Source organism: Kogia breviceps, chromosome 1 (genome assembly GCF_026419965.1).
Source record: "Kogia breviceps isolate mKogBre1 chromosome 1, mKogBre1 haplotype 1, whole genome shotgun sequence".
Classification (NCBI taxonomy): Eukaryota; Metazoa; Chordata; class Mammalia; order Artiodactyla; family Physeteridae; genus Kogia; species Kogia breviceps.
Window position 1 is genome coordinate 134665362 of NC_081310.1, and position 14848 is coordinate 134680209.

Genomic DNA, 14848 nt, shown 5'->3' on the forward strand with positions numbered 1-14848 from the left:
AGCCTGCGCTCTAGAGTCTGCGAGCCACAACTACTGAAGCCCGTGTACCTAGAGCCTGTGCTCCGCAACAACAGAAGCCACCACAGGGAGAAGCCCGCGCACTGCAGCAAAGAGTAGCCCCTGCTCGCCACAATTAGAGAAAGCCTGCGGGCAGCAAGGAAGACCCAATGCAGCCAAAAATAAATAAATAAATTTATTTTTTAAAAAAAGTGTTAACTGGAATTGGTGATAGATTACCAGTTACCTTGATAATGGCTTTATTTGGAGTGTGAAAGCATAAACTAGATTTTGGTGTTGGGGTGATCATAGTTTGATTCCTGACTCAACTGCTTGTTAGCTGTTTGGTGTTGGGAAGTCATTTAACCTCTATGAGCTCCCGTTTCCTGGGCTGTAAATTGGGGATAAACAGAGCTACCTTCCTGAGTTATTGTAAAGATTAGCAATAATGCATGTAAACCATAAAACACAGCGTCTGGCTTACAGTAAGTACTCAATAAATGCAAACCCTTGCTTCATTTAATCTTCTGTCCCCCAAATTGTTGTTCCTTTATAGGTAATGCCTTTTCACTTTTAATATTTTATTTTTGTCCTCTGTGTTCTTGATGTTTTACATTATATGCCAAGTCTTTGCTCAAATCTCACCTCTTTAATGAGGCTGTCCTAGTTAATATTGACTCTCCTGTTTAACACTGTAATCTGCCCTCTCCAGCCCAGCATTCCTAACCCTCCTACCATGTTCTACTTTTTTTTCTTCTCATAGCACTTAACAATCTAGAGAATTTACTAATATATTATGTTTATTGTTTACTATCTGTCTTCCCCACCTGTATAGAAGATCCTTGCCTGTTTTATACAATTAGATATTCCAAGTGCCTAAACGGTACCTGGCACATAGTAGGTGCTTATTAATATTTGTTGAGGAACTAAATGGAAAAAGAATAGGCAAGAATTTTTTTTCTGCTCAGAACTGCATGTGCTCCTTCAATCTGGGGACTTGTCTTTTCTCACCTCTTTAAAGTTCTCAACCATTATTTGTTAAAATGCAGTTCTGCCCCATCCACTCCATTTTATCCTCCTGGAACTCCTGTTAGATTATGTTGACCTAATCATTCCATCCATCCTCAGTGTCTCCTAAGTTCTTTCTTTGACAATGATTTAGCTCTCTGTTTCATTTGAAGGAAATTTCCTCAGCTCTACCGCTGTCTCTCTCTCTCTCTTTTTTATCGGGGTATAGTTGTTTTACAATGTTGTGTTAGTTTCTACTGTACAGAAAAGTGGAGTTCCCTGTACTGTGAAGCAGGTTCTTATTAGTTATCTCTTTTATATATATTAGAGTATATATGTCAATCCCAATCTCCCAATTCATCCCACCCCCCCACCCCTATCATTGTCTCTTTTTAGCTGTGTCTAGTCTACTCTTCAACCTGTTAATTGAATTTTTATTGCAATGACAATATTTTTTTGTGCTTAGAATTTCCATTTCTTCCTCCCTATTCCTTCCTGCTTCTTCCTTTCCATCCTTTCCTGTACTTGTTTCATGGTTTCTAATCTTCCCTTTATCTCCTTGGATATTTTAAATATTCCCAGATTAAGATTTCTTTCAGGCTTTTCTGTTATCCCCAGTCCTTGGAGTGTGAACCCTTCCATTTGTTTAATCAGCTGGATTTCTTGCTATGGTTCATTCCTTGGTGTGGTCTGTAATTCTGGATGGTAAGCTCACCCTTCACAGTGGTTGTCTGGCATTTGCCTCTGCTGGGGTCTTAAGAGTTAGCAACTGAAAAGGCTCTAAAAAGGCACCACTGAATGGCCTGTCTTTGGAGGTGAGGATGAGGGTGGCAGAGTGCAGGTGTTAAGGAAGGTGCCGAGTTCACTTCCCCACTGTGAAACTATTTGTGTAACTGTGCGCAAATTGCTCTTGGAGTCTTAATTCTCGTAATATGAAATACAGATAATAATTCCTATTTCCTAGAGATGTTGTGAGGAACTAGTACGATAGTCAAGTTAAGGAACTTAGCACGATGTTTAGTATGTATGAAGTGCTTAATATATGCTAAAAAATATTTTAAATATTTGTCAATATCTTCTCCTTGCTTTGTGATATAAGGGAAGAAACATAATGCTTGTGAAAATAGCTTCTGAATATGTATATGAAACAGAGAGACAGCCATTACATTTGGACACTGGTCAGATCTATCCCCTTTATTTGTTACACATATTAGCTGAAAGTGGGGGAAAAACAATTCCAGAAGAACATGCTCACTTGGCTTTCAGCCACCACAGAGGAGCACTGATGAGAGGTGGAAGGAAGTTTCAGACATGATGCTTTTTAAAAAATAAGGCCTAATTGGAGACTGGGATCATTTGCCAACTATTTTGGATCATTAAAATAGAGCAGGAGGGGGCTTTTCTGGTGGCGCAGTGGTTGAGAGTCCGCCTGCCGATGCAGGGGACATGGGTTCGTGCCCCGGTCCGGGAAGATCCCACATGCCGCTGAGCGGCTGGGCCCGTGAGCCATGGCTGCTGAGCCTGCGCATCCGGAGCCTGTGCTCCACAACGGGAGAGGCCACAGCAGTGAGAGGTCCGCGTACCGCAAAAAAATAGATATATATATAGAGAGAGCAGGAGGAAGAGTTCTTCTGCTGAGAAAAAAATGACCCAGATAAATTTCTTTGGTTTTATTCAAATAAAAAATATATTTAATTTCTTGACTGATGTTGTCCTTGGTCATCAGTTCCTTTCAAAGGTTAGAAAGAGAAAAGCAGAGCCTTGAACTTGTAACCAATGCTTAGTAAATACCGTGGGCTTATTACAGGGAAGGGATAGAGACACAGGCAAATTCTTGGCCAAGAGAACCTCATGTAACCTCACTTCTATCTTATGTGACTTTTGACCACAAATCTTTCCTTAATTGTCACTTTGAATCTGTGGATAAGGGAGGGTTAAAGGGCCAAAGTTAATGTATAAAAGCTGTATGATTTATTGTGGGATAGATTATTTTAGTTCTCTGTAAACATTTCACAGAATGATTTGTAATTCTAATTTTCATGAAACATTTATAAAGACTAAAATTAGAAACATTTAAATAGAGAAATATTTTTAGATTCTAAGTACCTGATCTTCATAATCAGATCCTGTATCAGTGATCTCTCCAGTGTCCAACATCATCGAAGGATCAAGGTCACTTGAACCTAAGATTAGGAAAACAAAGATTACCTGATGGAGGCCATCCATGTACATTTCTAAGGCAAACAAACGCCCATCAAGTTTCCATATTGTCCTATTTACAAATATTTCCAGACTCTTCCCATCTGCCAGGCACTGTTTGGCCTGCAGATGGAAAATGCAGATGTAACAGAGCAGGACCCTATGGGGCCTTCCCAGGACAGACCCCCTCCCCCATATCCTCTGCTTTAGCTCCTCTCTGAAGTACCTAGATAATAGTATCTGATGCACATTTCCTGAGTTGTTTTACAGATGCTAAAACCACCACCAAATGGGAGATATTAACTACACGATGATCATGAACACCTAGCTCCCAGATCTACTAGTGCCTAAGGATTGATAATGTTAACCCCTGTGACACCGCCCAGTTACCTCACCATCAACCAATCAGAGAATTGTGCACGAGCTGATCACACACCCTGGGACACCTCTCCCTCACCTGGCTTTTAAAAATACTTTGTTGAAACCCATGGAGAATTTGGGCTTTTTGAGCACTAGCTGTTCTGAACTCATTGTTGGTCACCCTGCAATAAACACTGCACTTTCCTTCACCACAACCCGGTGTCAGTAGACTGGTTTTACTGCATGTGGGGGAGTAGACACAAGTACGGTTTGGTAACACAGATACCTAGACACTGTCTAGAAGACAATGATCTTGTGGAGGAGATGAATTTATCAACAGCAAGGTTCAGAAACCAAAAAGAAAGACTAATTATGATTAGTAGTGGAGGAGATCATGGGGGTGGGATTCTTCACAAGGAAATAGTTTGTGAGCCTAAACTATGAGGGCGAATAAGCGTGGTCCAAGAGGAGAAGTGGTTTAAGGGTGTGCAGTGGTGGCTGAGGAAGAAGGAACACCAGGAGCAAAGTACAAAGTGAGAGTAGAGCAAGGGGTTTCCAGGAAAAGAAGGGCTGAGTTTGCTCACTCCAGGAGAACCTGAGAAGTTTTTCCTCTAGTCTTTGGGTCACCTTAGTCCCTGAAGGTGAGAAAAATCAGGTTAACTTAATGTATTAATATAGAGTTTTTTCCCCCTAGGTACTACATGTTACACTGAATTATCTTCCCATTAATCCCCAAGGCTCACACTTAAACCAGTAATTTTCTTAATGGGACTCCTGAAGTACAATTGATTCATCCTCCTCATCTAATGACTGTTTCTTGCTGGGAAATATATATTACCTAACTAGCCAGAAAGACAGAATTCAGTGCTGTCCATAAAAATCCAGGCACCCTGTGAAGAAACCAACCACCCCATGCTTCATTGTAAACTTGTCCTTGCCAAATAACTCTTGTTCAGAATATGCAATGAGTAATGTTTAATGAAGATGAATTGTCAAAAAAATGTCAAGCATCTCACACACTTCTCAGATATGGACCTCTCCCAGAGATGCTGCTTCCATACTTTCTTCCAGAAAAAGAATCAAGGTGTGTGCCCACACAGTCTTTCCTCATTTCTTCTCTTCTCATCATTACCCCTGCTGTTCACCAAATTGACTAAGTACTAACCCATTATCAAATCGACTAAGTACTAAGCAGTAACACCATTGTTTATTGTGTTTGTAATTAAAAAAAAATTTTTTTAAGTACAGTAAAGGCTTTCAAAATGGAGATACTTGACCCACCAAACCATTTTGGAAAAGTAACTAACTGTAGAGCTACCACGTATAGTTGCATAAATGTGTACTGCACAATTCTTGCTGATGCCCTTGGCAACACCAGTGTTAATGAGGTGCTTGTAGAATGGAGTTGGGAGGACCATTAATAAAGTGAGACTAGGGTTTCCCTGGTGGCGCAGTGGTTGAGAGTCCGCCTGCCAATGCAGGGGATGCGGGTTCGTTCCCTGGTCCGAGAAGATCCCACATGCCGCGGAGCGGCTAGGCCCGTGAGCCATGGCCGCTGAGCCTCCGCGTCCGGAGCCTGTGCTCCGCAACGGGAGAGGCCACAACAGTGAGAGGCCTGTGTACCGCGAAAAAAAAAAAAAAAAAAAAAGTGAGACTAGAGGGGTGATACGGAAACATTAATTTTATATATAATTTTCTAAGTAGAAGGATTATATACTTGTAATTTTTCTGTCTCTGTGCTTTAAGTATTTTTCAGATAAATACTTTTATTTATAAGGTGTACCTTATAAATAAAAGGTGTACCTTAGGGCCAAACTACCTGATGTCTCAGAACCAGTTAGAAGACCATTTTGCACTTATGTGTTGGGAGACAGTAAAGATGTCAGAAGTAAAACGTACATTTTTCCATTTTAACATCATGGACATTTTAGAATTTAATATTTTATAGAATCCTACCCTGTCACTTTAGAAAAGAGGAAAATGAGCTGTGGAGAAGTTATATAGCTTGGTCAAGGTCATGCAGAAAGTGACTGAGATCAAAGACAGAAGTCACTGCTCCCATTTCTAACATAGCCTGCTGACTCCAAGTTGTAAGCAGGCAAAATCCAAATGGTTTTGTAAACATGATCTTTCATTACAGTGCTCTACAAGGGAGGACCTTGGAGGAGTGTGCTATCTCTTCTACATTCGGAGAAAATAGGAACAGTGAATGGCCGATGATGAAGGGGGTCACCGGGTGGCTGTGGAAAGGGAAGAATAGAAAGTGGAATAAAGAGGTGTCACTCCAGCCTGTGACAGTCAAGGTGGCTGCTATTGGCAGCACCATTAAAGTCAATGCCAATTTTAACCAGCTTTCGTTACTTCCACAATATGGATATTATTCACCACTGACTAGTGGTGATAGATACTCAAATGATATCCTCCCCTTAGAATTTAGAGTGATTCATGTGCAGTGAGCAACGTGATCTGAACACAAAGGCTCATTAAACATACAGCTCTTTCAGTTCCTGTGTCCTACTTATTTAATTAGAAACTGTTCTTTTGGTCGTTTTAATAAAGTACAACGTGAGGGACTCTTAGACAAACCAGTTAACAGAGATATTACACATTAATATTTGAAAATGGAACAAGATTATTAGAAAACTATCTTCAGCAATGGTAGAATGAAGAGGTCTTTGTTTAAAATGCAACTTCTGTTTATAAGGAAGAAGCGATTGGCTCTCCTAATAAGATGTTTTTAACATAAACTTTATTGTGTCATCAAGAGGTGGAATTTCTTGACGTGCTGTTGCTCTTGGCAACAGTACTAATAGATCATAGAAGGCATAGACAACGGATGTCATTATCAGCTCAGATAATGATTGAATAGCTTTCATTTTCTTTTAGTATTGGTTGCTTGGTTTGCTGAAAATGGGACCTTTAATAATAGTCTAAGGCTTGACATACAAAATAGGGAGGTAAATATAACCATATGTACACATTTTTGCCATCTTTCATTGGATAATTTAACACATAAAACAACTGCAATGATCTTGTCACTCAAAGAAGACAGCAAAATTAGGACCTTTTGCAAAAGTGATAGTATGGCTTTCATTTCCCCCTATTTTGAATTTCTTGATTTCTTTTCAGATTTAAAAGTATCCTTCCCATAGATAACAGAGAAAGGTATGAGCTGAAATAGAACCCCACAGGGGGCATTCAGTGTCACTGGTTTTAGACATTGAATGGTCTTCAGAAATATTTTCAGGTTGTCTCCTTAAATGTAAGTGGGAAGATGAAAAATTGGCTTCAGAGGTACAGGAAGGCTAACCACACTGCCTTCTGGGACGCTGGTAAAGACTTTTTTCCTCCTAGTGGATCTTCGATCTGAAGTTTTAGGAAGGCCCTCCTCCCACTTGGAGTACCAGATAGAGGGAGACTCCTGCAAGGCGGGGTTTCCCGTATGGTGAAGGGCGTCTGCAGATAAAGCTCCTCTCACACTTCTCCTGCCCTGTGTGAGGAAAGCAGTCTCTCCCTTCTCCTGTCTCTTCTGCTAAACCGTCAGCAGCTTTAGGTGGGGTTGTATTTCTTCTCTGAATCTAAGAACAAAACTTAGAAATTCTATGCATTCGATACATATATGCTGAATGACTGAAAAATGGATAAAAGGACAGTTACGTTTTACTTTTGTGGATCTCAATCTTTTTTTAGTATCTTTATTGGAGTCTAATTGCTTCACAGTGGTGTGGATCTCAATCTTAATCATTCGCTCCATTCGCTCTTTGAACATTAAATCCCTCCTAAGCACCTTAGGCATTAGGCACGGAGAATGCAGCTCTAATTCCAACAGGCTTGGAAGTGTTAGTAGCAGTTTGTGTTAGAATTCCTTTGAAGAAGGGCATTGTATTTCTTTGGAAAAATATATCCTGGCAGTACTTGGGACTAGAAGGAAGCTCCTCGAGAGAACTGGGTGTTGGGGGACTGTTCTGGGTGAGAAGAGAAGGGGGAATATTTTTTTTTAGTTACTCCATGACAGTGGGGGAAAGGAGGAAGAGAGGGAGAAGAGAGTAGAAGTCAACCTAGGAAAATGGGGAAAGGCTGTGCTGCATAAGATGTGGTCTCTCCCTGCGACCCCTCAAATCCTCAGCAAAGATACTAACCTATACTTAACCTTTTTAGTGGGACAGCCGCATGCTTTATACACATAAGCCATTTACTGTTCACAACTGTCCTATGAGGTAGCGCTAATATTCTTTCCTTATAGATGGGGACACTGAGGCCCAGAGACACTGAGTGATGTAGGCAGATGACTCTGCTAGAAGTATTACTGGAGGGCTCCATGGAGGAGGAAGCACCACAGACAGGGTGCAGAGGTTCAGGGGGCTGGCATTCTCTGGCCTGCAGGCAAGCAAATGCACACTCTGCTCTGAAGCCAAAGGAAATTTGGTGTGGCTGTGAGTTGACGGGCCCAGGTGAGTAGCCCAGCTGAGGTGGCCAGCTAGAAGACAAAGGGCTAATGTGGCATCTCGCATGAGATTCATACTGGGTTTCAAACCGACGCTCACGTATACTCTGTGTCCTCATGAAGTCTTGCACTCTTGTAAAGGAAATAGATTTTTAACAAACAATCCTATACCTAATTATATAATCACAGTTGCGATGAATGCCCTGAAGGTAAAGGGCAGAGCACTACACAGGGATGTAGTCTGGGATGGGGTCTGAGAACGTTTCCTTGAGGAAATCACGTTTAAACTGAAATGCAAAGCAGGGCCGGGCCAGGTGAAGGATGGGATGAAGAGGTGAGAGAGTAGAGCGATGCAAATGGAGATAGGTGGTTCCAAGTACTCTGAGCAAATGGCCAGAGGCGGGAAGGTACCTGAGGCATTCAGGAGCTGGAGGAAGCTGGTGTGAGGGAGGGGAGAGGTGACGCTCTGACAGGGACAGGACCACTGCAGGAAAGCTAAGGATATTTTTGTCACGGTAAGAACCCTGGTGCTCAGCCTGCAGGAAAGTCATGGAAGGTTTTGCTTTGTTTTGGTTTTTGTCAGGTGATCAGAGCTGCATTCTGGGAGGATCCCCATGGCAGCAACAGGATTCCTAACAGATGGATGGGCCGGGCCAGCAATGACAAAGGCTTCGATGAGTTCGCTAGGGATAGTGAAGGAGGCCTGGACTCCCAAGGTGTCTCTGAGGAGCGACGATCCATGATAAGAATGAGGTGTGAAGGCAGGGACACTTTTGCCTGGCTCTCTTAAAAGAGAAAAACGGCGTGATCTCCCTTGCATGTGGAACCTAAAAATGTCAAATACGTGGAGACAGAGAGTAGAATGGTGGTTGCCACAGACACGCAGGTGGGGGAAATGGGGAGATTTTGACCAAAGGGTACAAAGTTGCAGTTACGTAGGAAGAATATGCCTAGAGATCCAATGCACAGCAAGGTGACGACAGTTCATGATATGTATTGAATACTGGAAAATTGCTAAGAAAATATGTTTCAGATGCTCATTCATCAAACACAGAAGAATGGTAACTATATGAAGATGAAGTATGTTAATTAGCTGGACTGTAGTAATCATTTCACAAGTCAAATCATCGGTAGTACATCTTAAACATATACGATTTTTATGTAAAAAATTTAAAGGAATTGAAAGCTATTCACGTGGAGGTGATATGGGAGCAGTGGGGCAGCTGAGATTCTGCAGAGAGAGGATTCAGGAGAAGGGAAGAGCCAAGGGAGAAAACCTGGGGGCTGCCGAGTCACAGAGCAGAGGCCACGGACAAGGCTTGTTTAATTGACTGAGTCACCAACATTTACAAGCTGAGAGATTTCACCTGCTGGTGCAGGTTTTTGTTTTCTCTGGAAAGAGAGAAGGATCCAGCAACACTGGCCCATTCCTTAATGGCACAGTAACCTGGGGCTGTGAAGTGGCTGCCTCTGGAAGGGGAGGTATGGCTTATTTCTAGTTTCCCACAAGCCCTTATGGGTTCCCTTCGCTCACCAGGGCTGTTACAGATAGAACAGGTTTACTTTAAGGCTGGAGCAGAACCCAGTTTTCAGGGGTCTTGGAAGTGGAAGGGAGCTAGGGGGAGGCTGTGAGCACAGACCCCTCTGTTCATAAGCTCGGCGTTGTAGAGAGGAAGGAGTAGTCTCCTGGAAACCTCTGCTACGGGCCAGGCACCGTGCATTCTACCAAGGGGACATGAAGAGGACAAAGACACAGTTTACTGAGTTGCACACAAGCCAGCCCAGCTACATCACTATAGGATGACGCTACTTTGGAGAAATGCTACTTGAGAGCCATAAAGTGCTGGGAGTTCTAAAGGAGGGGCCGCTTAAATCTCCTCTGCTCCACTGTTTGGAGACTGAGGGTATCTAGCCGATAGATATTTGTTAGAGGTCTAAATGAATGTTCTCAGTGAATCATTAAAATAAAAGCACAGGTGTCACGGCAGTTTTCAGAGCAGTGGTACTTCTGTTTACATGATCTTACATGCTTCTCAACACTCCCTCTTGCCCTGCAATAGGCCATCTTTCTGTAAATATCACTGGAAAATGAGGCAGGCGAGTTTATGTCAGCTGTCTGTGCTCTGCGGGTCTGTCCAGAAAGACTACTGCCTTTTAAAAAACTCTGTCTTTCTTCGAACCTGCTCATAGTGAGCTTCAAATACGGCTTCAAACTTTTAGGTGTTCAGCCTTTTTCTTTACAGGCCTGGAACTTTTGGTCTTTATTCACTGAGGCCATAACTGAGAAGAAAGGTGAGGACTGAGAAAGATTTGAGAGTCATCCACGCAGAATTGATGGTTGAAACCAGGACAGACAAGGAGCTGACCCAGAGCAAGAGTAAAAGAGAGTGAGAGAAGGGTCAAGGACAGAAATGTGAGTACCGCCTACTTAAAGGGGTATGATTACCCTGCACGATTGTCCAACGTCAAACTTCTAGACATAGGAAGAGAAGGGACAGGGCCACAACAGGGGCTGTGGGTCAGGATGGGAGCAGCTATCACACCAAAGAGGAGGCTTTTCCCAGGTGGCACAGGAGAGACATGTATGAGTTAGGGAGTTCTGGAGAAACTGTAACTTTTATTGTTGCACAAATAGTGGGTTAGACCAGTTTTTAAAAATTATAGTAACAGAGGTCCTTTGCTACATTGTGACTGCCTGCTAATTTGCACTTTCAATGACTGGAAGAAAGGCAGTAACTGTTAAGAGCCAGATGTATGGCTCTTTTCTATGTCGTTTTGTGCCTTTATTTTTAAACCAGAAGGTGTAAAGACCTGAGGACAACATCATCCTTAGGACCTTACGGCAGCTTGTTGAGCTCCAACCTTACTACAAAGCCCTAGACACTTGGCAGGGGATCAGGGTATATATACTGCAGCCCAAAGGACACAGTGACTTACCTGCTGCAGCCTCTTTGTTTGGAAATAACTTGCTGTCAACTGCCATGCTGATGTCATAGAACACCTCATCCTCGTCTCGGTCGGCATCAAACTGGGAGAAATCAGGATAGACAAGTTGGGAACGTGAGGATACATAAATTAGTTCATTCCAAAATATAATGAACATGCATCACACAACTGTATCTCTAATGAAGCAGGACAACAGGAACTGAGTCTTTAATCAGATATTTAGAGGGTTTTTCAAGCCCAGACCTCATATCAAACAGAGAGGGGTGTTAGGGAGTAAGTGTACAGTCACTCACGGTTAAGAAAATTGTGTAGAATTTTCTTAATTTCTAAAACAAGCTTTGGAAAAACCCATAACTTGTGCCTTTCTGGCTCTTAGTTTTGTTTTGAAATCCTCCCTGCCGCCGCCTCCTTCGTGAAAAAATATTTCTAAACAACATGGGGATAGATTTTCTAATTTATTGTTAAAAAAAGAAAAAAGAGACCCCTCAAACCAAATTGTAGCTTCTATACAAATATTATAGATGCTATTCTATAGGTATAGTCTACAAACACTATAGGTTTAGATGTAACAAAAATTATGGATTCAAATATTTTACCATTCTCTAAAATTTACAAAATTTTAAATATTTAAAAATGTGGTTACATTTATAAATCCTCTATTTCCCAAGTTGTTCAGTGGTTTTTAAATATTTATTTATTTGGCTGTGCTGGGTCCTAGTTGCAGCACGTGGGATCTTCACTGCTGCATGTGGGGTCTTTAGTTGTGGCATGTGAACTCTTAGTTGCAGCATGTGAGATCTAGTTCCCTGTCCAGGGATTGAACCGGGGCCCCCTGCACTGGGAGTGTGGAGTCTTAGCCACCAGACCACCAGGGAAGTCCCTCAGTGGTTTTTAGAAATACACTTTTGTCTCTTTGGTTTTTTAAAATAGGCTTACTGAGTTATAACTGATATACAATAAACTGCATGTATTTAAAGTGTACAAAATGATAAGCTTTGACATCTGTATACACCTGTGAAACCATCATAAAAATCAAAATAGTGAACATCTCCGTCACCTCCTCCCAAAGTTTCCTTGTGCCCCTTGGGAATCCCTTCCTCCTGCCCCCCCTGTCAGGTAATCATTGATATGTTTTCTGTGACTAGAGATTACTTTGCATCTTCTAGAATTTCATGTAAAAGGAATTGTACAACATGAAATATTTTTGTCTGGATTCTTTCACTCTGCACAATTATTTTGAGATTTATCAAGTTCATTCCTTTTCATTGCTGAGTAGTATTCCATTGTATGGATATACTATTAATTCCATCCTGGGTATCTTTCATCTTGGACATTGTAGTTTTTATCCATAGATGTTTGATTTGAGTCTTTAAAAATATCTATGTTTCTATTTAAGGTTTTAAACACATGAAATACAATTATAATAACTTCTAATATCCTTCTCTACTAATTCCTACAACTGAGTTGGTTTTGATTGATTTCCCCCATTATTATGGGGTATATTTTCCTGTTTCTTTGCATGCCTGGTAATTTTTTTTTTTTTTTCTTTTTGTGGTATGCGGGCCTCACTGTTGTGGCCTCTCCCGTTGCGGAGCACAGGCTCTGGACGCACAGGCTCAGCAGCCATGGCTCACGGGCCCAGCCGCTCCGCGGCATGTGGGATCTTCCCAGACCGGGGTACGAACCCGTGTCCCCTGCATTGGCAGGCGGATTCTCAATCACTGCGCCACCAGGGAAGCCCTGCCTGGTAATTTTTTACTGGATGCTGGGCATTGACAATTTGACCACGTTGGATGGTAGGTGTTTTTGTATTTCTATATTCTTGAGCTTTATTCTGGAATGCAGTTTAGTTATTTTGGAAACAACTTGATCCTTTCAGGTCTTGTGTTTAAGATTTGTTGGACTGGACCAGAGCAATGTTTAGTTTAGGGTTAATCATTCCGCCCTGTTGAGGCAAGACACTTTGAAGTACTCTACCCATTTCCTTGTGAATTAAGGGATTTTCCAGTCTGGCTGTAGAAACAGGCACTCTTCTCAGGCTGGTGTGAGCCCCAGCCACTGTTCCTGCTGATCTTTTTGGGTGGTTTTTCCCTCAGCTTTGGGCAGTTTGCTCATATGCATGCCCTGATTAGTACTCTGCTGGATGCTGGAGGGGAACCCTCTGCAGATCTCCAGAGTTCTCTCTCTGTGCATCTCTGGTACTCTGTCCTCTGCAATCCAGTCACCTTGGGTCTCTTGCACTCTCAGCTCCATTTCCTCGACTCTTGGAGTCTACCCATCTCCACAAGGCTTCCTTCTCCCTGCACTGTAGCAGGAAAGTCTCCAGTAATAAGCTGGGGACAATCACATGGCCCACCACATTTATTTCCTTTCTCTCAGGGAATCACCTCATTGTCTGATGTCCAGGGTCTTAAAAATTTTTTTTAAATATATATTTTCTGTTAATTTATTTTTGTTTGTTTCATGGGAGGGAAAATACAGTCTCTTTTATTCCATCTTGTTTTTTTTTTTCTTTGCGGGCTTCTCACTGTTGTGGCCCCTCCAGTTGCGGAGCACAGGCTCCGGACGCGCAGGCTCAGCGGCCATGGCTCACGGGCCCAGCCGCTCTGCGGCACGTGGGATCTTCCCGGACCGGGGCACGAACCCGTGTCCCCTGCGTCGGCAGGCGGACTCCCAACCACTGCGCCACCAGGGAAGCCCCATCTTGGTTTTTAATCTTAATTATTATCTTAAAGATATTTGAAAACATTTAAGTGATTTATTCCTTTATATTTTCCCACTGAAGTGCTTCATTATTTTTAGTGAGAGGAATTTAGAAGCCTAAATTAGAAAGTCATTACCTAATCTCCCCTTACACAGTTAAAGCTCATCGTATGGTGCTTTAAAGTATTTTCACTATGCTACATCAGCCCACGGGAAAGGTGAGGCAGATCATCTTGTTTCTATTTTACAGGTGAGGAAATACCTACTCAGATATTATGACTTTCTCAAGTCAAACAGCTAACAGGCAGGAGAAGTAGGAATTGCACTTAGGATGACTGACACTTTCCATCCTATCAGGCTACATGTGACCATCATAGTCAGACAAATATAGCCCTGTTACTCAAAGGAGTGTTAACACAGCCCTTTTGTCTAAATGCAAGGGCGAGAAAAGCAGATGGTGGTTAGGGCAGATACGAGGGGACCACCAAGCCAAGATTAGTGCCACCTTAATGCACTGCTTCCCACACCCATAGACCATGGCTGGTTTTTTTCCTTTCAAAATGTCTGTCAGCTATCATCAGTAAGGGGTAAGTTCTACTAAGAGGGGGTTTCTTTTCATTTTTTTCTTGGGCTTTTGAAAGACGGGTGGCAGCATATCATTTTATAAATAAAAAAGCATAAACTTATGTTTTAGCCATAGTTCCCCAGAAAACAGAACCTAAGGCAAAACTTACAGGTTAACACTTTATTGGGGGCGTGCGTATGCATGTAACCCCAGGGCAGTAAGTTGGAAAGAAAAAGGGAAGTGAGACAAAGAAGGAAGCAAAGCAAATGTAAGGTGGCATGTTACTGATCTGGACCCCAGCTTCACAGAGTCACAGCTGGTCTCCAGAAAGGCTAAATGGAACCAGTACATCTCAGAACAGTCTGGCGAGGGAGGTAGGGAGAGGCATTTATATACTGTCTTTTCAGTTTTCTGCTTCCACTGGTCCAAGTTTTCCTTATGAAGAGTTAAGTCCCCCCACCTCTTGGTTGTGCTTCCTAGACCCCGGGGCAGCCCCTGGGAAGCCAGATCCCATGCCCCAGGGAGTGGCAAAGCATCTGGATCTAGAAGTGCTGGAAGGTGCCCACCCTCCCTTCCTTCCTTCCTTTCTTTCTTCCTTCCTTCCTTCCTTCCTTCTCTCTCCTTCT

General features: G+C 42.4%; 1 protein-coding gene across 4 annotated transcripts in view; it reads right to left on the reverse strand.

Moving 5' to 3' along the window:
- Positions 1 to 14848, reverse strand: part of AK5 (adenylate kinase 5) — a 240104-nt gene that overhangs the window by 105502 nt on the left and 119754 nt on the right. For all 4 annotated transcript variants that reach the window (XM_059075353.2, XM_067044561.1, XM_067044548.1 and 1 more), the window contains exons 7-8: positions 10946 to 11036; positions 3112 to 3188 (exon numbers count right to left, since the gene is read on the reverse strand). In XM_059075353.2, the coding sequence (XP_058931336.1) occupies positions 3112 to 3188; positions 10946 to 11036 (168 nt within the window). The remainder of the gene's footprint in view (positions 1 to 3111; positions 3189 to 10945; positions 11037 to 14848) is intronic.